The sequence below is a fragment of the Microcaecilia unicolor genome, chromosome 5, assembly GCF_901765095.1.
Source record: "Microcaecilia unicolor chromosome 5, aMicUni1.1, whole genome shotgun sequence".
NCBI lineage: Eukaryota > Metazoa > Chordata > Amphibia > Gymnophiona > Siphonopidae > Microcaecilia > Microcaecilia unicolor.
The window spans coordinates 206,861,046-206,884,786 of NC_044035.1; the positions used below are offsets into that span (position 1 = coordinate 206,861,046).

Below are 23,741 nucleotides of genomic sequence, written 5' to 3' on the forward strand. Positions count from 1 at the left end.
GCCGACGTCGTCAGGGAGCCTTCCTGGGAGGCGACCGCAGTCGGCACCGCAAGCGGCACCGATGTCGGAGACCTCACCCTGGGCAAGGGGCCAGCCGGCGCCTCACTCGACGGTACCAGAGGCGCAAGCACCCCCGGTACCGGAGGGGAAGGGCGCAACAGCTCTCCCAGGATCTCTGGGAGAACGGCCCGGAGACTCTCGTGCAGGGTGGCTGTGGAAAAAGACATGGAAACCGATGCAGGTGTCGAAGTCAGAGTCTGTTCCGGGTGTGGAGGCTGTTCCAGGCTGTCCAAGGTGGAGCGTATCGACACCTCCTGAACAGAGGGTGAGCGGTCCTCCCGGTGCCGATGCCTACTGGGTGCCGACTCCCTCGGCGACCCAGATCTCTCGGTACCGACGCGGGAAGGAGACCGGTGTCGATGCTTCTTTGACTTTTTCAAACGAAGCATGTCACCGGAGCTTCCCGGTACCGACGAGGAGGACGTAGAATCCAGCCGTCGCTTCCTCGGGGCCGAGGCCGAAGAAGGTCGGTCTCGGGGGGGCTGTACCGCAGGAGCCCTCAGGGTAGGGGGAGACCCACCCGAAGGCTCACCGCCACCAGCAGGGGAATGGACAGCCCTCACCTGCACTCCAGTCGAAGCACCACCGTCCGACGACATCAGCACTAGTGGAGGTCCCGGTACCACCGACGCAGCCTTCCGATGTCTCGGCCCCGACGATGCAGAGGGTCGATGCCTCGATGCAATCAATACAGTCACGGCGGAGGTCTTGACGCTGTCGATGTCAACGCACTCGATACTCCCGGTGCCGATGCCGACGAAGAGCCCGAGAACAAAACGTTCCACTGGGCCAATCTCGCTACCCGAGTCCTTTTCTGTAAAAGGGCGCAAAGACTACAGGCCTGCGGGCGGTGCCCAGCCCCCAGACACTGAAGACACGACGCGTGCCTATCAGTGAGCGAGATTACCCGGGCGCACTGGGTGCACTTCTTGAAGCCGCTGGGAGACTTCGATGACATGGGCGGAAAAATCACGCCGGCGAAATCAAAACTCGTAATTGCGGTATGGCACCAAAAAGAGGGGGAGATAAAATTCGACCCGAGGCCTCAAAAGGGCCTACCCCGAAAACGAAAGAAAACTTAACGGGGCCAAAAACTGGAAATACGGGAAGGGGAAAAAGACCGAAAGGCCCTTCTGCGAAATCCCTTTTTTTTTTTTTAAAGCGAAAAGTCAAAAGACGCGCGAGGGTCAACTTAAGGGGCGCGAACGGCGCAAACACGACTGTACCGAGCGCGGACAAAAGAAGACTGACGAACACGAGCCGGTTCGGGCGGGAAGACGGCCGCGCATGGGCGTGCGAGGACTAGCAAAGGCCTTTGCTAGTGAAGTTTCCGATTGGAGGGGCTGCCGTGGACGTCACCCATCAGTGAGAACAAGCAGCCTGCTTGTCCTCGGAGAATGCTTTGCTCCAGTCTGGCTATAGTATTCATGCTGTGGAACTGTATACACTTTTTGCTGGATTGAGGGAAAGCAGATTTAAAATAGCCAGTTTACTGCAGTGAATCACTTTAACAATTGTTCATTTTTTTTTTTTTTTAGTTCAGCAAATTTTTATTGAATCTTTTACATGAATAATACAGTAGAAGCATCTATAATAATATCAAACAATTGTTCTTTATAATTATAGAATAATTTGCTAATCTGATGGGAATTGCTATAAAAGAAAATACATTTTGTTTTGTTATTGCCTGGAAAAATACATATTTTATGCATTTCTTTTTTTGTATTATAACAGGTTGGAGACCATCATTTAAATATTACAGTAAATGGGCATCCCTTTTTGGTGCAGTTGTGTCTGTGGTTATCATGTTCTTACTAACCTGGGAAGCAGCTCTGATAGCTATTGGCATTGTCATCTTCTTATTGGGATATGTTCTTTATAAAAAGCCTGGTGAGTCTGGGGCGTGGTGATGTGAGCTTACTTGCTATAGTGCAGTGCTTCTCAACCCTTTCCTGGAAACAGATCTAGCCAGTCAGGTTTTCTGGATCACCACAATAAACATGTATAAGATAGATTTGCATATAGGGCCAGATTCTATATATGGCGACTAAAATCTAGGCGCATCCAATTTACATTCTTAGCAGTATTCTATAAGCCACATCTACATTCAGATACAGTTTATAGAATAGCACATAGGCTGGGTAGATGCGCCTAGATTTAGGTGTAGCCATTTACGGCAGTGAAAAGCTGATGTAAATGCCTATGCCTAAATCTAGGCATGCTCCCCCAAATTCTATAACCACGTATGTAGATTTGATTGATGTCCCTGACACATCCACATTCATCCCATTGCCACCCCCCCCCCCCCCCCCACTAATAGGCTGGTTAATTAATTGAGTAGCGCACATAAATTGCCCACACGCACAATTTAATGTGCACTATTTGGCATGCCATATATAGAATCCAGGGATAATGGGTCTGTGCAATATGTAAATTTATCTCATACATATTTATTGTGGTGATCGAAAACATTTGACTGGCTAGGAGTGCCTCCAGGAGAGAATTGAGAAACATTGCTGTATTGTGATTAGATGATGTGGCTACTTTGTGATATCATGTTCACCCTGGTCATGTGCCTATTGGCATGGCATTAACAATTGTTAAAATCTAAACATTTGTGGAAATTAATTAAAATAATTCTTGTCAAAATTACAAAACTCAAATATCTTAGTGTTGTGATTTGTGCACTACTGAATTGTACCAGTCAGGTAAAATGCTCCTTGTAAATTGTTTATCCTGCTTAAGTGTATCTGAAGATTATTTTGTAACTAGTAAAAAAGGCCCATTTCTGACTATAATGAAACGGGCGCTAGCAAGGTTTTCCTCTGAGTGTGTATGTTTGATAGAGTGAGTGTGAGAGTGACTGTATGATAGGGAGAGAGTGAATGTGTGTGTGAGTATGTGTGTTTGACAGAGATAGTGAGACAGAGTGTGACAGGGTTGATGCTGCTTTAGTGGGAGTGGGTGGCAGGCAGTTTAGAGGGTGGTCAGCGCGTTGTTGTGGTGTGGGGGCTGTTTGTAAGAGAGGTGGGGTTTTTTTTAAGTTTTGAGGAGAGGTGCAATGAGTGTGTGTGAGGAACTGAGGGGGGAGGGGTTACCATTGCTGGGGGGTGGGGTGTCAGTGTTAGAGTGTGTAATATATAGAGTGTGAGTGTTCATGTATCTATGTCCTGTGTGTGTGTGAGTTAGGGGTGGGGGAGGGGTATTAACTGAGATCCTGTATCAGGGAGTGTGTGTCACATAGAGAGTGTGATAGGGTTGCTGGTGCTTTACTGGTAGGGGGTGGCAGGGGGGTTGGAGGTTTAGCGTTGCAGGATTGGTCGGATTTTGCCTTCAAAACAATGAAAGTATTAAATGTATGGTGGACTGATCATTTACAGCAGCAACGATTTAAAAAAGAAAAAAAACACCCTCTCGCCGCTGTTGGAAAAAAAGTAGCAGGTTCGGAGAAGCTAAAAGGCTTTTGTTTTCCTTTTGGTTTGCAGACAACGAAGAGAAAAGTGAGTGAACTTAGGATCTGTTGATCCGTTTAATTAATAAGATGGTGCAGCAGAGAGAGCTAGGGGACAGGTCCTATTGATTTTGCAGCAGAGGCTGGTGTAACCTTTTGTATTTATAGCATCCCCACGTCTTGATAAAGACTGGAATCATATAAATAGAAAGCAGAGATGAGAGAAGTATTGTTGCAGGAATGGATGCATGAATTTATGATACTTCAGGAGTCAAACAGCACACCAGAATGAGAGAGAAATCTTCTTTATTTGCCAGCAAACAAAGTAGAACATCAGCATTAAGTCTCTTCTTCTCTTTCTCAGCTCTCTGTGTCTTTGTGGCTTCTGTCTCAGCTGCTTCTCTTCTTATGCTGTCTTCTCCTTCTTCTGTCTGTTCCTTCTGTCCTTCTGACGTATGCTGCTTCTGCTCCCACTTAAATACAGTTCTATCTAGCCTAGCCTAGCCCCCCTTACTCTCCAATTGGTTAAGGAATAGATTGATTACCTTGCCTCAACCAATCAGCTCTATACAAATATCAGTTACATAGGTTCCAGACATCCTAAACTGACCTGTGACCTGGGGCCTCTCAAACCAGACATTGTGGCTCCCATCTCTTACATGTTCTTATTATGATTGATTTCTCATCTATAGCTTAACCTAGGTTCACTTAGAGGATAATGGATATTCTTACATTTATTATTCTCATATTCCTAGTACTAACTGCTAACTAAACTCTGGCATTCATTAAAGGGGTCAAGGGCCAGTCTTACTTAATGGCATACATATCAGTTATTACTTTCAAGACCATTCCTACATTTTACCTATAATTAATCAAGGAGAAGAGAGCTGACTAGTCCTGACCTTTTTCACCTATCAGCTTATACATTGAACCAGCCAGAACTGCAGAATAACTTAAAACACATGTTGGCCTCTTCACTGCAGTCTAATCTTACTTAGAACGTCAGACAAAGAATGATACAGAATTTAAAAAGGTTTCCTACATATTAACTACACAGAATACATATTCTAAAATAAGCATAATCAAATTCCCTATAAAACAAATCTAAACATCAGGAATATCTACATATTAAGCACTTCTAAATAGTATTTCAGCCTATTCCTTAAACTACAATATGTCATATGTCTGGCTCATGCCTGCTTGCAAAACTATTCAATATGCCTAATAGTATACAAATGTTGAGCTAGCCTTCATCATTCACAAGGGACAGAGTTTCATTTCTCACTGACCTTTCTAACCTTTAGCTCGGCAAGCTAGACATTGAAAATAATCTGAACCATCTGGCATTCCTTCACTTTAGTTGCAAGGTAAAAAATTGAACTTTTTAAACACCAGACTTTTAATATCATTTCTTTGTCCACTGCCTCAGTATCAGATCAGGACTTTAAGGCGCAGGAGCTTTGTGCTGGGAAGAGGGCAGGAAGGAGAGAAAAGGAGAATTGGGGGGAGGGGGAGAGCTGTTTCAGCGTGTTTACAAATTCAGCACACAGTGGGTTGCATGCAGCCTAATGTACATTTCCCAAATGGATTGAATCCCAGCAACAAATGCCTCTCAGCAGGAATCAGACGTTATCAGCACTGGAAGGGTCTGGCTGTTTAAGTGAAAGACACATACAAAGGAGAGAGGCAGAGCGGCTGGGGCGACTGTTTGCGTGGCCAGAGTTGAATCGCAACAGGAGGGAGTTGATTAAAGCGGTGTGGATATTTGCTTGCCTATTAATCTGTAAACGTTGTAATGAATAAACATTACCCTGCTTCCCTGAATCTGTGCACTCCGTGCTGTGTGGTAACCCGGGCTGCTGTGAAGGTGATTGAGGTAAACAGCAGGACTTAGTTTCGATCGGCCAGGCTCCTGGCTCTTTGGGTCTGTAGCTTCTCTCTCTGTCTGGGGTGTTTCGTAGGCAGGGGGAGGAGTCGAAGGTGGAGCGTCAGAGGGCGGTGGAACTGGCGATCCGCTGAGTGTCATAGCCCCGCCATTGACGTCATCACGTTGTGACGCGAGGGCGGGGCAGACACTCAGGGGGGAAAATTCCGATCTCTGGCACCTCAAAAATGGAAGTGGCAGCTTCATTTAGAACGTTGGGGTTGCGAATTATGTGCGGAAGGGGCGTGGCTGAGGGCGGGTCTATGAGTAAGAGTGAGTGGTGCATGAGTGACAGTGAGTGTTGCTGACAGCCTAAGTGCAGGGCTTCAGTGTTTCCCTGCCACAGAGTGAGCTTCAGAGCTTCAGAATGTTTGAGGTGAGAGACTTATTTATATAGAAGATTATTTATATAGATATTTGAGACAAGAAATTGAGGGGTCAATATTCAATGGGGTTTAAACAGGCAGGAGAGGCTTCTCCTCAGCAGGCTGTCCCTGGATATTGAGTGGCACTTAACGGCCTAGTACTGCTGAATATCCCCTCTGATTGCAACAATTTGTAGGTGGAGTTGGGAAGTAACTGACAGAGAAGCAGGACTTTGGGGTGCTACGGTATAGGCACTACCCTATGGGCACCTATATACACTGGCACCAGACCTTTGGGTACCCAAACAGGAGGCATCTAAAAGTCTTCTCTCCCACACTCACTGTGATCTGAGCCAAAGCAGTTTCCTGTTTCCCATCCTCCCCTGCAATGACAGAGATCTAAGCTGGGGGCCGTTTCCTCTTTTCCTCCTCTCCTGCACTGATTGAGATCTGAGCTGGAAATATCTGTCACAGCAAAAAAGGAGTAGGATGGTCTCAGTGGTGTAGCAAGGGCGGGGCGATGGGTGCGGTCCACCCCGTGTGCACGCTGATGGAGGGTGTAGAGAGCAGCCGCGCACCTGTCGGCACCGCTGGTTCCCTGCTCTCTCTGCCCCGGAACATGGTTACTTCCTGTTCCGGGGCAGAGGGAGCAGGGAGCCAGTGGAGCTGCGAGGCGCGTGGCTGCTCTCTGCACCCTCCAGCAGCCAAGAATGCACCCGGGGGGGGGGGGGGGGGGGAGTCCGATTCGCCGGGGAGGGGGGTGTCATTGCACTGGGGGGGGGGGGGGTCGTGCTGCACCCTTGGGGGGACGGACGCTGCTGCACTCGGGGGGGGGGGGGGTGCATAGCGGCGATCCGTCCCGGGTGGCAGCCGACCTAGGAATGCCACTGGATGGTCTGGCTCTTTCAAATACCCAAGGAGATGTATGTAGTTACAAAGTCCATCAAACCCAGCATCCTGTCTCTGACAGCGGCCAATCCAGGCTTCAAGAACCCGGCAACCCCCTCCCCCCCCCAAAAAAATTAATAATGTTCAATGGACTTTTCTTATATTAATATTGTAATATTTAAAATCAAACATATCAAAACATGTAAAAGCATTTAGACGACTTTACTAGGGCTGCATATAAACCTTTTAGGATCACATGTTTATAACAGAATTTTTATTGTCTCATATTTATTATTATTGTTATTTATATAAATGTGCTCTAGACTAATGAGAACTAACCTTGTGATGTTCCAAAAGGATTTTAGAGAAAAACAAATTTTCTTGTGTGATAAAATAATGTAATGGGATTTCAACAATCCTATAAAAAGAACAGCATAGAAATATGAATGACACTTTTGAAATGTGGAGGAGAGAAAATGGAATAAAAATGTATATGTACCTCAGGAATAACTATATATATGGAGGGGCATAATTGAACACGAACGCCCATCTCCATGGGCGTCTATGTCCAAAAACGGGTATGTGAAGAGGCGGGACAGACCGTATCATCGAAAAAGATGGGCATCCATCTTTCGTTTCGAAAATACGGTTTGGACGGACCAAATTCCATGGATTTGGTCCCTTCTGAGATGGGCGTTTTTTTTTTTTTTTTTTTTTTGCGATAATGGAAACTAAAAACGCCCAGCTCAGAAACGTCCCAATCCCAGCCATTCGGTCATGGAAGGGACAAATGTACAACACTACCATATGTCTTAGGGGTGAAGGGGGCAACTACATGTGGGTACAGTGGGTTTTAGCGGCCTCCCATTTACCACCACAAGTGTTACGGGTAGGGGGGGGGGATGGGCCTGGGTCTGCCTGCCTGAAGTGCACTGCAGTACCCAATAAAGTGCTCCAGGGACAGGACTTGTTGCTGGTGTATAACCTTGGCACAGCAGTTGACACCTGAAGACTAATCTCGCTGAAAACGTCCTTTATTTGAATAAGCACGTTTACTCACAGTTAACTGCAGATCAGAGGTTGTGCCCCACTGGCAACGAGTCTTGCTGGTACTGAGATTAGCAGTAGGTCCAAGCTGGCAGAATGGTGTACAATGCCCTCTTTCAGCAACGTTCAAGGTAAGAACTAAGTGCTGTAATGTGGCTAACACATGAAAGGGATCTAAAAGTGTCTTACACAAATGGCCACTACCTCTTGGATTACCGGAAACAAAACAGGGCACACTCTGACCCAGTAAGCAACGGGAAGAGCACCATGGGAGTAGAGCCTACCAACTACCAACATCGTGAGCATTTAACACAAGCTAGTGGAATCACGGAGCCCAATACCCTACACCCACCACAATGCATTGCTGATGTGGCTCTGCAGTGCCCTTAACAGAAAAGGTGTCACACTCACCCGAGACCCACATCAGAACCAGGGAAATGCTGTCAGAGGATAGAACACATTCTGCTGTCATGGAGGTGGGTACGGCATTTGAAGCTGGCATACAGGCTATGGAAACAAGTTTGTAAAGTGGGGTTTTTTTTGGTGGGAGGGGGTTAGTGACCACTGGGGGAGTCAGGGGAGGTCATCCCCGATTCCCCCCGGTGGTCATCTGGTCAGTTGGGGCACTCTTTTGGGACTTGGACCTGGAAAAAAAGGGTCCAAATAAAGCGGACCAAATTCTCATCAAAAACGCCCTTCTTGTTTCGATTATCAGCTAAAGACGCCCATTTCTCCTCGGCCAATAACCACGCCCCAGTCCGCCTTTGCCACGCCTCCAACACGGCCCTGTGATCTTTGTTCGTCTCCGTGACGGATTGCAGTTGAGGACGCCAAAAATCGAGTTTCGATTATACCGATTTGGGCGCCCACGGGAAACGGACGCGCATCTCCCAATTTGGGTTGAAATATGGGTGTCTTTCTCCTTCAAAAATAAGCTGGATGATGTACCACATTAATAACAAAAAAAACTTATTTGTATATTAAGAAAGTATAATGGAGATTCTGTAATTCTTGTAAAATGAAAAAATTAAAAATTAATACAATAATAATAATAATAATAAATTAAAAAATAGAAAAATAAAATATTAAATAAATAATGCTATAATGAAAATAAAAAAGTAGAAAATGATAAAATAAAAAAATGAACATTTTTAGTAAAAAGGAAAACAGACAGCTCTATATTACTGCTATTGGTGAAATATAAAATGAACAACCAGCCCTACTGTTTTTAAAAAAACGAGATGGACCTCAGGCAGCAAAACAACAAAGTCAGTATCACAATAGATATTGGTATCAAAAAACCAAAGGATCTTCTTAATATAAAATTATTTCAACGTTTCTTGGAAAGATCTGTTTTTACTACTGGTCTGAACAGCAATACATGGTTAACTGCCTCCGTTCATAAAATATGTATCATGTTCACGTTCAAGAAATAGGAAGCACAGTATCGCAGTTTGTAAGCTGCAAGCTGCCACATCAACCGTCTGGAAACATTGAAAACCATAGTGTAACATCATGGCATTATGCGCGTTTGATACTATAAATGGCTCAACAGAGAATATTTATATATTTTTTTAAAGATATTCCTGAGGTACATATACATTTTTATTCCATTTTCGCTCCTCCACATTTCAAAAGTGTCATTCATATTTCTATGCTGTTCTTTTTATAGGATTGTTGAAATCCCATTACATTATTTTATCACACAAGAAAATTTGTTTTTCTCTAAAATCCTTTTGGAACATCACAAGGTTAGTTCTCATTAGTCTAAAGCACATTTATATAAATAACAATAATAATAAATATAAGATAATAAAAATTCTGTTATAAACATATGATCCTAAAAGGTTTATATGCAGCCCTAGTAAAGTCGTCTAAATGTTTTTTTACCATTCTTTACATTAAAATGTATCTTTTCTTTGATATATATGGTATTACTTATGATTCAGATTTTTATATGGTATTACTTATGATTCAGGTTCTTATATGTTTTTTATATATGTTTTTTTTTAAACATTATCCTTTTATATATGATCGTTGTATGACTTTTGTATGTTTTTTAGACTCCTGAGGCAGGCGCATAAGCGTTGAAACACAGCTGCTGTGTCAAGTCATTTGATGTCCATTAATAAAGGCTTTGTAACTATATACGTCTCCCTGGGTCTTTGAAAGAGCCAGACCATCCTACTTCTTTTTTGCTGTACTACTTTTACGTAGGTTTTGAGGGTCCCTCCACCTTTGGTGGTCATACCTCATCTTCTGGAAATATCTGAGCCAGCAGAGGCACAGTGCTGCAGTTAGGGAGGTCCTTAGAGCAGAAGGGAGGTCATAGCTGCCCCAGGCAGTGCCTGTGGGAAAAGATGAAATAGGCACTGTCCTCCCTCACAGGCACCAACTGGGGCAGCTCCCTTCTGCTCCGAGGACCACACTGCCTGCACACTGTGCCTCTACCAGTAACCAGCCCAAATGGCCCTGGCTTATATCCCGGTAAGTGTGTTTGTGGTGTGGAGGGGGGGGGGGGGGTGAAGATGGCCCCTGGCTCAGATCCTGGTTAGTGTGGGAGACAGGACTTTTAAATGCCTCCTGTTTGGGTGCCCAAAAGTCACGGGCACCCAAACTATGGTACCCAAAAGTCATGCTCCCAGCTGGCAGTTATACGGGCACCAGCCGTGTTCATGCCAGGCTGCAAAAGGCAATCTTGTCTTTGCCAACTTTGCCATGTGGGTGCCAGCACTGAATATCAGCTGGTATCAACATAACTTCCAGTTTCGCAGCTCACTTGGATATTCAATGCTAGTGCCTGAGCATGGCCCCTGCATTGAATATCCAGGTTAGAATCAGCCCACAGCAGCTAGTGGCATTAAAACCGCTGACTGCTGTAGGCTGACTATCGGGGGGGGGGGGGGGGGGATCTCTGGGGCAGCTCAGGGGCAAGTGATATGCCCTGCCAGACCAATGACCTAGGTTTGATTCCAGGGTCTGACCTCTATCACATTGGCTGGTCAGGGCTAGGAATGCTGTGAATGTAGTATTTCTTGAGGGGATGTAACTTCAGCTATAATTCAATAGTGACATCTTGTGAGGAGAACTAGGGTTCGTGTTAGCCAAGTTTGGTGGGGGCTATGGTTTGTGAACCCTTCCGAGGACTACTGTTCCAATGTCTGGGCTGTTGTGAAGGTAATACAAAAAAATCAGGGCTCATGACACTTTAGCCGAATAGAGGCTGGTTTTAGCTGAGCTGGAACTCAAAATGAATTAGAGGGAAACTGCTGAGCTAAGAAATAAAAGAGAAATTGAATTTCACTGTTTAAGTTTGAATAATGTAGATATGTATGAGGATTGATGGCAATGAAGTTTCATGGAGGCTAATGTTGAAGGGTTATATAGACTTTTTCACACAACCATGGTAACAACAGTTAACATTGACATTAAATGGTTTACAACCGTGGCACATTAACATATATTTACAAATGTGTAGGTATAAACAAAAAAGTTTTAATGCACTGGCATTATGGTATTGTGAGCTGTATTAAGGATCATGGTAAATAATTTTGTTTGAACTAGTATATTGCAGTAGCTCTGTTTCTACCTGCTCGTGTGTGTAGTTTGGGAGGGGGTGAGGGAGGGCATTGCCCCCTCCCAAATGAGCTGCCACTTGGGTGGAAAGCCTCCAGACTGCCACCCCATTTTTCTGCCTGGCATCCCCCCAACTGAATGGTGTAGCTGCAGCAGCATCTTTCTTTCTCTCTTTCTCTCCTTCCAGCCCTGCGGCACCCGGTATCGCTCCCCCTCCCCCCCCCCCCCCGAGTCATTCCTCCAAGCCACCAGCAGCCTCAGCAAGAAAGCACTGTGGACGCTTCTTTACACCTGCCCTGGAAGCCCTTCTCTCTCCTACAGCTTCCCGCCTACAAGGGAACAGGAAGCTGAAAGAGAGAGAAAGGCTTCCAGGGGCAGGTCTAAAGCAGTGTTCATACTGCTTTCTCGCTGAGGCAGCCGGCGGCTCGGGGGATTGGAAAACTTGGGGGGAGGAGTGCAATGCTGGGCACCGTGCGGCTGGAAGGAGAGAACGAGAGATTGGAAGACTCCAGTGCTGCAGTGGGTGGGGGCCGATAGCGGGCACCGTAGAGCTGGAAGGGGAGCGAGAGAGACAGGGGCAAGGAAGAGTAAAAAAAAAATGAGACCAGGGGATGCCATTGTAGGGGAGAGGGAGGGGGAAGTGAGAGCTCTGATGGGGAAGAAAGGGAGAGAAACTGGACCTACAGGGGGGTGAGAGAGATAGAGATAGAGACATGCTGGAATGGGGGCAGAGAACAATAGGATGTGTGGGTGGGAGAGAGACAGATGCTGGAATGTGGGTAAAGAATGATGAGATATGTGTGTTGGGGGGAAATATTGGGAAAGACGCTGGATCCATAGAGAGAGACATGCAATACTATGGGGAGGGGGCAGGGCTGAGCAGAGGGAGAGATGCTGGACCTGGGGTGAGGGTTCAGGAGAAAGGGGAAAGGAGAGGGAGGAGCCGGAGAGAAGGTGGAACATGAACACAGGGGGAAGGATGAGGACTCAGATGGCAAATTCTGAATATGGGGGGAGAGGGGAAGTGTTGGATAGGACAGCTAGAAGGAATGATGGTGGACATGAAGAGAGGAGAATGGACAGGAGATACTGAAAGAAGAAGATGGATGGAACTAGGTGTGTGGGGGAGGGAGGGGAAAGGAGCAGATGGATAGGACTAGAGGGTATGGGTGGAAGCATAAGATGGATGGGACTAGGGGGGTGGGTAGGTGGGAGGGAGAAGGAGCAGAAGATGGATGCGACTAGGGTTGTGGGGGGAAGGGGAACAGCAGAAGATGAGTGGAACTCAGTGACTGAATGGGAGAATGTTGGGGAGCAGAGCATGGAATTATGGATAGGAGAGATGGAGTGGGAGTTTTGAAGCGATAGTGAATACTTGGCAATTTTAAGTATGAGTGGGGGTATATTGATGGGTTGGGAGAATGAGTGAAGGTGTTACATGAGGGATAAGAGAAAAGGGTTTGACTGGGGGAACGGTTGATACATAATGCGAATGATCTGGAAGACTGGAGAGAGGATGAGGCATTGAAAGGGGATGGGGTACTTGGGGGTTATGGGAGAAAGAGGATGGGTCTCTGAATGGGTTGAGTGAGTGTGGAAATGGGGCTGAAAATATTGAGAAGGAGAGGCAATAGGATAAGGTAGGTAAGGAAAGAGATGGAAGAGTGGCCTTGGAGGCAAGGGAAGGAAGGAGAGACAAGGATGGTGCTAGGACTGTTAAAACAAAAGATCAGCACCAGACAGATGTAGAAAAGGAAAGGAAGACAACAAGAGGAGAGAGAAGAAATGGAAAAGCCAATCTGGAAAATAATTTAGAAGACAGACACATGGAAAGTGGAAGAGAGTGGGACTAGCCCAATCAGAAAAATAAAGTGCTCAGATGACAAAGGTAGAAAAGAAAAAAATATTTTTATTTAATACTTTTAAAGGATTGAGATATGTGAAATGTACATTTTTTAATTTTTTTTTTAGTTTTTTATTTTGCAGAGTACAAGAGAAATAACATTTCTGTTTCTCTCTTATTGCCCTGCTTGTAGAGTCTGGCTTTCTTGGGCTGGCCAGGGATGGGGGGAGGGGTCTTCATTTCAGAAAAAGTACTCAAGTTTTGCCTGTTTGGGGTGGGGTTAGGGGGGCTTATCAGGCTTATTTTTGAAAGAGAAGGGTGCCCATCTTTCTACACAAATCGGAAGATGGGCATCCTCCTCGCAGGGTCGCCCATATCGGCATAACCAAAAGCCGATTTTGGGCGTCCCCAAGTGCTTTCCATCGCGGGACGACCAAAGTTCATGGGGGCGTGTCGGAGACATAGGGAAGGTGGGACTTGGGCGTGCCTAACACATGGGTGTTCTCGACCCATAATGGAAAGAAAAAGGGCGTCCCTGATGAGCACTTGCACGACTTTACCTGGTCCTGTTTTTCTTACGACCAAGGCACAAAAAGGTGCCCGAAACTGACCAGATGACCACCAGAGAGAATCGGGGATGACCTCTCCTTACTCCCCCAGTGGTGACTAAACCCCCTCCCACCCTCAAAAAAATCTTTAAAATTATTTTGTGCCAGCCTCTATGCCAACCTCAAATGTCATACTCCGCTCCATCGCAGTAGTATGCAGGTCCCTGGAGCAGTTTTAGTGGGTGCAGTGCACTTCAGGCAGGCAGACCCAGGCCCTTCCCCCCTCCTGTTACACTTGTGGTGGTAAATGTGAACCCTCCAAAACCCACCCGAAACCCACTGTACCCACATCTAGGTGCCCCCCTTCACCCGTAAGGGCTATGGTAGTGGTGTACAGTGGTTGGTAGTGGGTTTGGGGGGGGGGGGGTTAGCATACAAGGTAAGGGAGCAATGTTCCTGGGAGCAATTTCTGAAGTCCGCTGCAGTACCCCCTAGGGTGCCCGATTGGTGTCCTGGCATGTCAGGGGGACCAGTGCACTACGAATGCTGGCTCCTCCCATGACCAAAGGCCTTGCATTTGGTCGTTTCTGAGATGGGCGTTCTTAGTTTCCATTATCGCTGAAAAACATAAATGACTAAATCTAGGGACGACCATCTCTAAGGATGACCTAAATGTCAAGATTTGGGTGTCCTCAACCATATTATCAAAACGAAAGATGGGCATCCATCTTGTTTCGATAATACAGGTTTCCCCGCCCCTCCACCGGGACGTTTTGCGAGGACGTCCTCAGCAAAACTTGGGCATCCCCTTCAATTATGCCCCTCTTGGTGACATGTTTCGGGCGAATGCCAAGAAGCATCATCATCAGTCACACTCGATACATGGTGCCAGGAGCTCCAGGGCATCGAAGGACTTGGCACCCGAGAAGTATTGGCACTGGGAGGATCGCTCCCCCTCCACACAGGAGGTGCCAATGCGCGTGTCTCCTAGCAGCCAAGATCCAGCTCCCGTGTCAACCCTAACGGGGCCATGAAAGCAGACACAAAGCAGATATTTTTGCGGTGAGACTTCACAGCATTTGTTCCTGAAGAAGCCTAGAAAGGGGTGAAACTGTGGCCCTGTAGAACAATCAAAGCTAAATGCTGTTTCTATAACTTTTTCAGTGCTGATAAAAAGCATTTTGGAAAAGTTTGATATTAGTTGCACTTTAATTTGGGCACTGATACACGATTAATGACAAGAGTTTGTAGCATCACAAAAAAATCAGTTTGGAATTTTTAGCCCCTATGATAGAAACTAAAATGCTGGTCAATTAAAGAAACCGGATTTAACCAAGTATTGTTTTCCTTTGATTTCTGAGGGCTTTTCTCCAATATAATATAGTCGAATCACAGCTATCTTTGAATGATACACACTAGTGTAATTGACTGTTAGTATTAGGTGCTTCCGCCTCCCCTGCGTCCTGTTGTGGCCCCGCTCGGCCCTCAGCCTGCGGTTGGCCTCCGATGACGGCGCAGCCTGCGGCACCAGTATCGACTGCCACCAAAGCCGGCACTCACTCAATGTTGGTGGAAAAAGCTTCGCTGATATGGGAGTTGGCTTCTTGATGCCACTCTCGAGGACATGGTTCCTCGACACTGAGGAAGATTCAGTCTCGACAATCTCATCAAGAGATACTGTCTGACACTGAAGAGGAGTGCTCATGGGATTCAGAGGAGGACTATACATCTTCTCCTAAGGAGGCTGTGACTGCACCTCTCCATGAGGTAGTCTTCACCAGGAACTGGGAATCCCTTCTGTCAGTCCCTGTCGTGCCTAAGAAGATTGATACCCAGTATCAGCTATACAGTGTGCCTGGTTTTGATAGGCCTCAGTTGCCTACAATTCCATGGTGGTGGTGGAGTCCACTCTCAAAAGAGCCAGGAGTTCTAGGGACTATGCCTCGTTGCCCCCAGGCAGAGCAGCTAGAACCCTGGATTCTTTTGGGAGGAAGCTTTACCAGGCTTCAATGCTCATTTACTGTATACAATCTTACCAGCTCTTCATGAGCATCTATTTGCAAAACTTGGTGCAGCAGCTGTCGGACTTGGTTGAGACGCTCCCTCCAGAGCAGGCCAAGCCTTTTCGCCAGTTGGTCAAGCAGCAGAAGGCATATTGAAAGTTATTGTCCAGGGGCACTTATGACACTTTTGATGTGGCATCCAGGATCTCTGATCAAAGAATAGCAATGCGCAGACTCTCATGGCTGCATGTTTCTGACTTGGAACATTCTGTTCAGCAGAGGTTGGCGGATTCCCCTTGCCAGGGGGATAACCTTTTTGGAGAGAAGGTTGAGTAGGTCGCTGACCAAATCAAAAAACACACTGATACCATCTCTTCTCTCTCCCACTGGGCACCTTCTGCATCAACCTCCTCAGTTAGAAGAACTTTTGGCAAACCAAGAAGGAGTTCCTACTACTATCCTAGGCGTAGGTACAACCCCAGCGTACTTGTTCCCGTCAGCAGTGTACACCTAAGGCCCCTGCTGCTCCCTAGGCAAAGCAAGGGACGAGCTTTTGACTGGCTCCAGCAGAGCATAGCCGCAGTAAAAGTGTCCGTCCTGGACGACCTGCTGGTCGGGGGGAGGTTAAAATTCTTTCACCAAAGGTGGCCTCTTATAACCTCTGACCGGTGGGTTCTTCAAATAGTCCATCTCGGATACGCCCTCAATTGGCATCTCAAGCCTCCAAATTGCCCACCGAGAGCTTATTCATTCAGCTCTCAGCACAGGCAGGTACTTGCAGAGGAACTCTCTGCCCTTTTGAAGGCCCATGCAATTGAACCCGTTCCACCAGGGGAAGAAGGACAGGGATTCTATTTCAGGTACTTCCTTGTGCTGAGGAAAACAGGTGGGATGTGTCCCATCCTAGACCTAAGGGCCCTGAACAAAGTCCGAGAAAAGTTCATGATGGTTTTCTTGGGCACCCTTCTCCCAATGATTCAGAAAAATGATTGTCTATGCTCTCTGGACTTAAAGGATGCATATACTCATGTCCCAATACTTCCAGCCCACCGGAAGTATCTTTGATTTCGGCTGGAAACACATCACTTTCAGTACCGCTTGTTGCCTTTTAGCCTCGCGCCAGCTCCCAGGGTTTTCACCAAATGCCTAGTAGTAGTTGCAGTCTAGTATGTGTTCCCATATCTTGACGATTGGCTGGTGAAGAGCACCTCTCTGGACGGAGCTCAAGTGTCCATGCGGATGACTATTCGGGTGCTCGACCTAATAGAGTTTGTTTTAAATTACTCCAAGTCCCATCTTCGCCCTGTCCAGTGATTGGATTTCATTGGAGCCCTGCTCAATACTCATATGATTCAAGCCTACCTCCTAGACATGAGAGTGCACATCTAGTAGCACTCATATCCAAGTTTTGAGCCTCTGAGCAGGTCACAGCTTGGCAGATGTTGAGATTGTTAGGCTACATGGCTTCCACAGTGTATGTTACACCCATGACATGACTTCACATGAGATCATCTCAATGGACCCTAGCTTCTCAGTGGTATCAAGCTATGGAGAGTCTAGAAGATGTCATCCAAGTGTCCCCAGAGCTTGTACGCTCCTTTCAGTGGTGGACCATTCGATCCAATTTGACTCTGGGACTTCCATCCCAAATTCCTCAGCAACAAAAAGTGCTGATGAAGGTAAGCCCATCTCTGGACAGCCTCTAGTTATTCGCTTCATGAGAGGTTTGCTTTTTTCAAAGCCCTCTGTCAAACCTCCACCAGTGTCATGGGATTTCAACGTTGTTCTCACCCAGCTGATGAAAGCTCCTTTTGAGCCAATGAATTCCTGCCATCTGAAGTACTTGACCTGGAAGGTCATTTTCTTGGTGGCTGTTACTTCAGCTTGTAGGGTCAGTAAGCTTCAGGGCTTAGTGGTGGATGCACCTTATACTAAGTTTCATCACAAAAGAGTAGTCCTCTGTACTCACCCTAAGTTCCTTCCAAAAGTGGTGTCGGAGTTCCATCTGAACCAGTCGATTGTCTTGCCAACATTCTTTCCTCGACCTCGTGCCCATCCTGGAAAAAGCAGCTTGCTCACCTTGGATTGCAAGAGAACATTGGCCTACTACATGGAGCAGACAAGGCCCCATAGACAGTCCGCCCAGCTTTTTGTTTCTTTTGATCCCAACAGGATGGGGGTTGCCATTGGGAAATGCACCCTTTCTATTTGGCTGGGAGATTGAATATCCTTCACTTTGCCCATGGTGGGCTGGCCTTGGAGGGTAGTGTCATGGCTCATAATGTTAGAGCCATGGCTGCGTCGGTAGCCCTCTTGATATCATCCTCCATTGAAGAAATTTGCAAGGCTGCAACATGGTTTCCAGTCCACACATTCCCATCACACTACTGCTTTGAGTAGGATACCCGACCCAACAGTTGGTTTGGGCAGAAAATGTTGCAGAATCTGTTTGGGGTCTAGAATCCAACTCCACCCTCCTAGGCCCATTTTATTCTGTTCCAGGCTGCACTCTTATGTAGATTGCATATAGTTTCAGGTTAATCTGTGTTATGTCTTCAGCGTTGTGAGGCCCAATTGACCAATGTTTTTGGTGAGCCTGGATGCTAGGGATTCCCCACTTGTGAGCATATAGAAGCCTGCTTGTCCTTGTAGAAAGCGAAGATACTTACCTGTAGCAGGTATTCTCCAAGGACAGCAGGCTTTATATTCTCACAATCGCTCCCACTGTAGGTTATATCACAGGTGCTACTTATCGGAGAAATCTCGCCCCAATGTCACCTGTGTCCAAAGTCCCCCAAACAGAATTATCTGCAAGCAAAATACTCTGTACTCGGTCTAGGGGAGGGAACCTTGGATTAGCACCTAGCCAATTACTTCAGAGAGAGAAGAAACGCAACTGAGAAAGCAGACTGCAATATATTAGCTTTTATTATAGATAAGAAAATATAGATAAGATTCAAATATAGAAACTCTGGCAAAGCTTTAGCTGAATACAAAAATACTGGCTGATAAAATTATAAACTATATTGTCACACTACACACTCTGTCCTTACCGGTTACCAGGTAAAATTACACAACTGATTGGAATGCTACAACTATGTTACGAGGTAGTACGGTTATTAGCAGCTTATCTCCTGATCACGGTATGACTATACCCAGTCTTTTGCTCAGGTAATTACCACTCACTAAACCCAGACTAATAGGAAAAAAATCACTGTATCTCTCACCAAGCTGACCTTCGTGGCCGTCTCTCGGGAGTTGGCACAGGATACTTCCCAGACTCAAGCTGAGATTCCAGCGAGTCTTTAGTCAGAGCAAGGACAGGTACTCTACAGCAGACAGGGAGGGCACAGGTCACTCCTTGCAGGTAACTGAACCAAAAGGTACTTTTCTCCAGATACACAGTTCATAAGATGGTGGACCTTATCAGGTCTCTCTGGTCTTCTTTCCAGCTTCCACCTTCTTCCAAGGATTCCGACTGATTTCTCCTTCTTCCCGCTTTTCTCAGTACCTCAAGGTCAGGTGACTGCAGGAACCCAATCTGGATCTTCTTCAGCTCACTGCATGGCAAGAAGGGTCCGTTGTTCTTGACTTTCAAGTTGTTACATTGTGGTATGCATTTTCTGTTTCTCACCCGGCTTGCTGGAGCCTTTCAGCTTCTCAGGGAGATAAAGGGGGGCTGGTTTGCCCACAGCATGTCCTTGCTGTTACAAGACTGCTAGTGATTTTCCAGAAAGCTGAATTAGCTAAATCCCTGATGTGCAGGTCATAGGTTGCAGACTCCATCTTGATGTCATAGGATTATGCAGGCCAAGACCAGCAAGGTGAGACACACAGGGAAATACCCATACACCACCTTCCCTTGGAGTTATCTCCTTTGTTATTTTTACTTTATTTTTTGCTTTAGTATTAAACTGAGGAGACCGCGTTCACGCAACGGGTGGAAGACACTCGCACATGCACAGTGGAGCACGGCTCAAGCTCCACAAAGTTCTCATTCAGCTTGGTAAATACTGGACCGGGTGACGTGGATTGGCGTCACCCACTTGTGAGAATATAAAGCCTGCTGTCCTTGGAGAATACCTGCTACAGGTACGTATCTTTTCTTTTCTGCTATTCTTCATCCATATTGAGTTATAGTACAAACATAATTCCACCAGTGAAATACTGAGCAAGTGGAAGCAGATTTCTAATAAAATAGAACAGTCTTTATCGCTATTGCTATCAAAATAACTAATAAAGTCTGATGACTTTTAAAAAGTTTGTAAGAACATTGGAGTGAAATAGAACAATGATAAAGTAATATAAATTTGAAGTATTGTTTTAAAAATATTCCATGCTTCAGACCGGTAAGATTGTAAAAGTCCACAGTCAAGTAACATATGTTGAAAGGTGCCAGTTTGTTGATGTCATCTCCAGCATAAAAGGGGGGAAGATTGTTTGATATGATTATTCTTTACAGGTATTTATATTGCTTTATGAGTAACGAAATACAAAGATTGAAGAACAAAAGCAGAGCATACTGGTCTGCAGGGCCGATCTAGCAAGTGCGGGGCCCTGTGCAGGCCAATTTGGTGGGGCCCCATCCTAGCCCCGCCCCCACCCTAGCCCTGCCCTAGCTCCACCCCCACCCTAGCTCCAAGCTCCACCCCATTGATAAGATTATTCAATTTTTAGAAAATTTTTTATTTATGAAATTTCAAATAAAGACAAATGAAGCTAAACCTGTACAGAAAAGCTGATTGAAATAATAAGCACAATGCTATCATGAACCCCCCCCCCCCCAGAAATTATTCAGTTCAAGTCCACTACAATTAGTAGTTCCAATTCTCATAACAAAGGAGAATAAAGGAAAAATATTAATTAAGAAGAAAAGATCCAGTACTTTCAAATTCCCCTATTACTCTGCAACCCATCAAACCAGAGAGGCAACACAGAGATCCCCAACCCCAAGTAGCCAAAAAAGATGTAAGTGCATAGGTTCCCACTAAAGACAAAACTACAACACATTTTCAGTACCAAATGTTTCCATAAATCAGCTATATTAGACATAGACTTTTAATTAAATTTAGATATTAGATATGTATCATATGACAAAGAATAAAGTGGTTGATCAAAGCATATACTAACCACAATTGCTCAGCTGCAAAACACTATGAACCTTACTGTACCATAAATATCACACTGGGCAGACCCTAATACACCAATATATCACCCATACGGAAAATGCAGACCATCAACAATATGAAACAAGGGATCATAATATCACAATTCTCATGTAGAGCCACAAAACACCCTTTTAGGGTGGATAGTGTTCACAATGAGTTCCTTTTATTAACGACCATATGTAGATCCTTCAAGAGGATGCATATAATTATGCATTCAAAGTGTTCTCTTATCCCTGGAGTCTCATTAGTGCATATTCCAGGCAGAATGATTGAGTCAAGCACAGATTCTAAGGAGGAGTATTCTGAAGTGACACCTGATGCTTATTCAGAGGATTCTACTTGATCCAACTCATCAGAAATTAATCAGATTTGTCTGTCAAGACCTGTCTCTAAAACCATTGGATTCCAAAAATGTTACTATTCTCTGTACAGAACATAAGCGTTGCCATACTGGGATAGATCGAAGGTCCATCAAGCCCAGTCTCCTATTTCCAATTACCTGGCAAGATCCCAAAAGATTAAAACAAATGTTAGGCTGTTTATCCTAGGAATAAGCAGTGGATTTTCCCAAGTCCATCCTAATAATCACTTATGGACCTTTAACTGCTTTTACCACATTTTTTGGCCATTGGGGAGGATTTTATTTGGGGGGGTGGCACAGAATAAAGTTATATTTACCAGTACTTTAGATCCAGAACAAATAGCTAGCTAGATAGATAGATAGATTTATTTGTCCTGGATCTAAAGAGCAGTGGCAAATTGTCATTTACACATATCTGATTCCACATACCCATATAAATGACTAGAATACCAGCATTTACGCATGTACCACCTAAATTTAGGTGCCTCCTTCCAGAATTACACCCCAACTGGGTCATAAGAAATGTTTTTTCCTGAAGTGACCTGTGTAAAGTCACTAGGAGCGTCTGTGGCATTAGAGACCCTGGCTTCCGTAGTTCTCTGCTCCTCTAATCAAATATGATAGGCCTGAGAGTCACGATGGCTTTCGTCACCTCGGAATTGCTAGTCTGAATCAAAGTATCAGGAAAAAGAAATGTTTAGAAAATTTGCAAAGTAAGAAAAAACAATGAAAAGAAAATAAACCATGTGAGGTTCTACATCCATCTCTGCTATTTAGAAGCAATTTAATGCCACATTATCACTTTATTCCCTTCTAGCATTTATATGGATAGTGATAACCCAAAAGTTCTTATTATGAAAAATCTTCCCTTGGATATTGGAGGACAAATGGACAATAATTCTCAGCTATCAATTTACTCTCCCTTCTTAGATTCACTGGTTTGGTACAGCCCCTTAAAGAGCCACAGAGCTGAGCACAGTGCTTCAGAATTGGCTTTTGTTTGAAACATAGAACCCCAGTCCAACAGACAGATCCTGTTTCAGGCTCAGCAATTATTTACTTAATGGGCAATTAAACACTGCGAAGGAATCATTTTGTAAGGTGAAAGCATAATCTACAGCAGAAACGAGTTCAAAATGCTGCTGCTCACCTCCGCTCTCCGCCTCCGACCAGACCACAATGCTCCCTGGCTCCAGCTCCTTTTCCCGATGGCTGCAGGCTGCTCACCTCCACTCAGTCCGACGACCACGCTCTCCAGCTCCTTCCCGCTCAATGACTCCCGCCCGCCCTCGCGGAAACAGGAAGTATCTCATCAGAACGAAGGCGTGACATTGAGCGGGAAGGCGGAAGGGAAAAGCTGGGTGGCTGCTGCAACTGTCTGTCTTTGGGTCGGGGCAGGCCGCTGCAAGTTGCAACTCTGTCGTCAACGTCGTCGTCGTTGTCCCAGACTGGGACTGGGAGGCGGGAGCTGGCGGGGGGGAGCGACCGATGATCGCGGTCCGGAGCGAGCAGCGGGATCGGATCATGATGATTGATGGCGCGGTTGGTTGGTGGTTGTTGTGGTCCGACAGCGACGTCCGAGGCAGCGAGCGGGAAGAGGCAGAGTTGAGGCACGCCGCGCGGGGCCCCCTTAAGCGCGGGGCCCTATGCGGCTGCCTCGGTCGCCTCTCCCTAAGACCAGCCCTGCTGGTCTATTATTGCTGTGTTTCAAAAAATGTGTCCATTGTGAGGATGTGATCTTATAGTTCAAGTCTTTCTCCCATATAGTGGGTTTCTTGCATGAAAAAAATGAGATGTTTGTAAATCTTGGAAGCAGCATGTTTACTCATACCCATTATAATCAGAAACATTCAAAGGTCCAAATTTTGTGTATGTGTTATGTTCGACAGCAAAGAACCATAAGTTTTCTTTATACTGTGCATAAGTTGAAAATATTTAAAGTATTGACTGGCAGCAAGACCAAAGGTTAATTGTATTTTCTGGAATGGATATTATTATTATTTGTTACATTTGTATCCCACATTTCCCCACCTTTTTGCAGGCTCAATGTGGCTTACATAGTACCGTAAATGGCGTTAGCCGATTCAGGTATGAACAAATACAGGTATGAACAATACAAGGTGAAATTGTGGTAGAATGGGTTACACGTATGGTAAATACAATTGGGGAAACTTAGAGAGGGAAAGAAGAGTTAAGGTATGTCCATTATGGTCTTTGGTTATGTTGTGTCGCAGGTATCCAGGTTTTTTACGTTGGGTTGGTGGGGTATGCTTTTCTGAACAGGTCTGTCTTTAGTATTTTCCAGAAATTTAGGTGATCAAGCGTAGTTTTTACTACTTTTGGTAGTGCGTTCCATAGTTGTGCGCTTAAGTAGGAAAAGCTAGATGCAAAAGTGGATTTGTATTTGAGTCCTTTGATGCTTGGGTAGTAGAGGTTTAGGTATGATCGTGCTGATTTTACGGTGTTTCTGGTTGGCAGGTCGATGAGGTCTGTCATGTACCCCGGTG

At 45.6% G+C, this 23,741-nt stretch overlaps 1 protein-coding gene across 1 annotated transcript in view; it reads left to right on the forward strand.

The window, feature by feature from the left end:
- Positions 1 to 23,741, forward strand: part of SLC12A3 (solute carrier family 12 member 3) — a 1,234,282-nt gene that overhangs the window by 632,495 nt on the left and 578,046 nt on the right. The window contains 1 exon segment of the mRNA XM_030203718.1: positions 1,795 to 1,950. Coding sequence (XP_030059578.1) covers positions 1,795 to 1,950 — 156 coding nt within the window.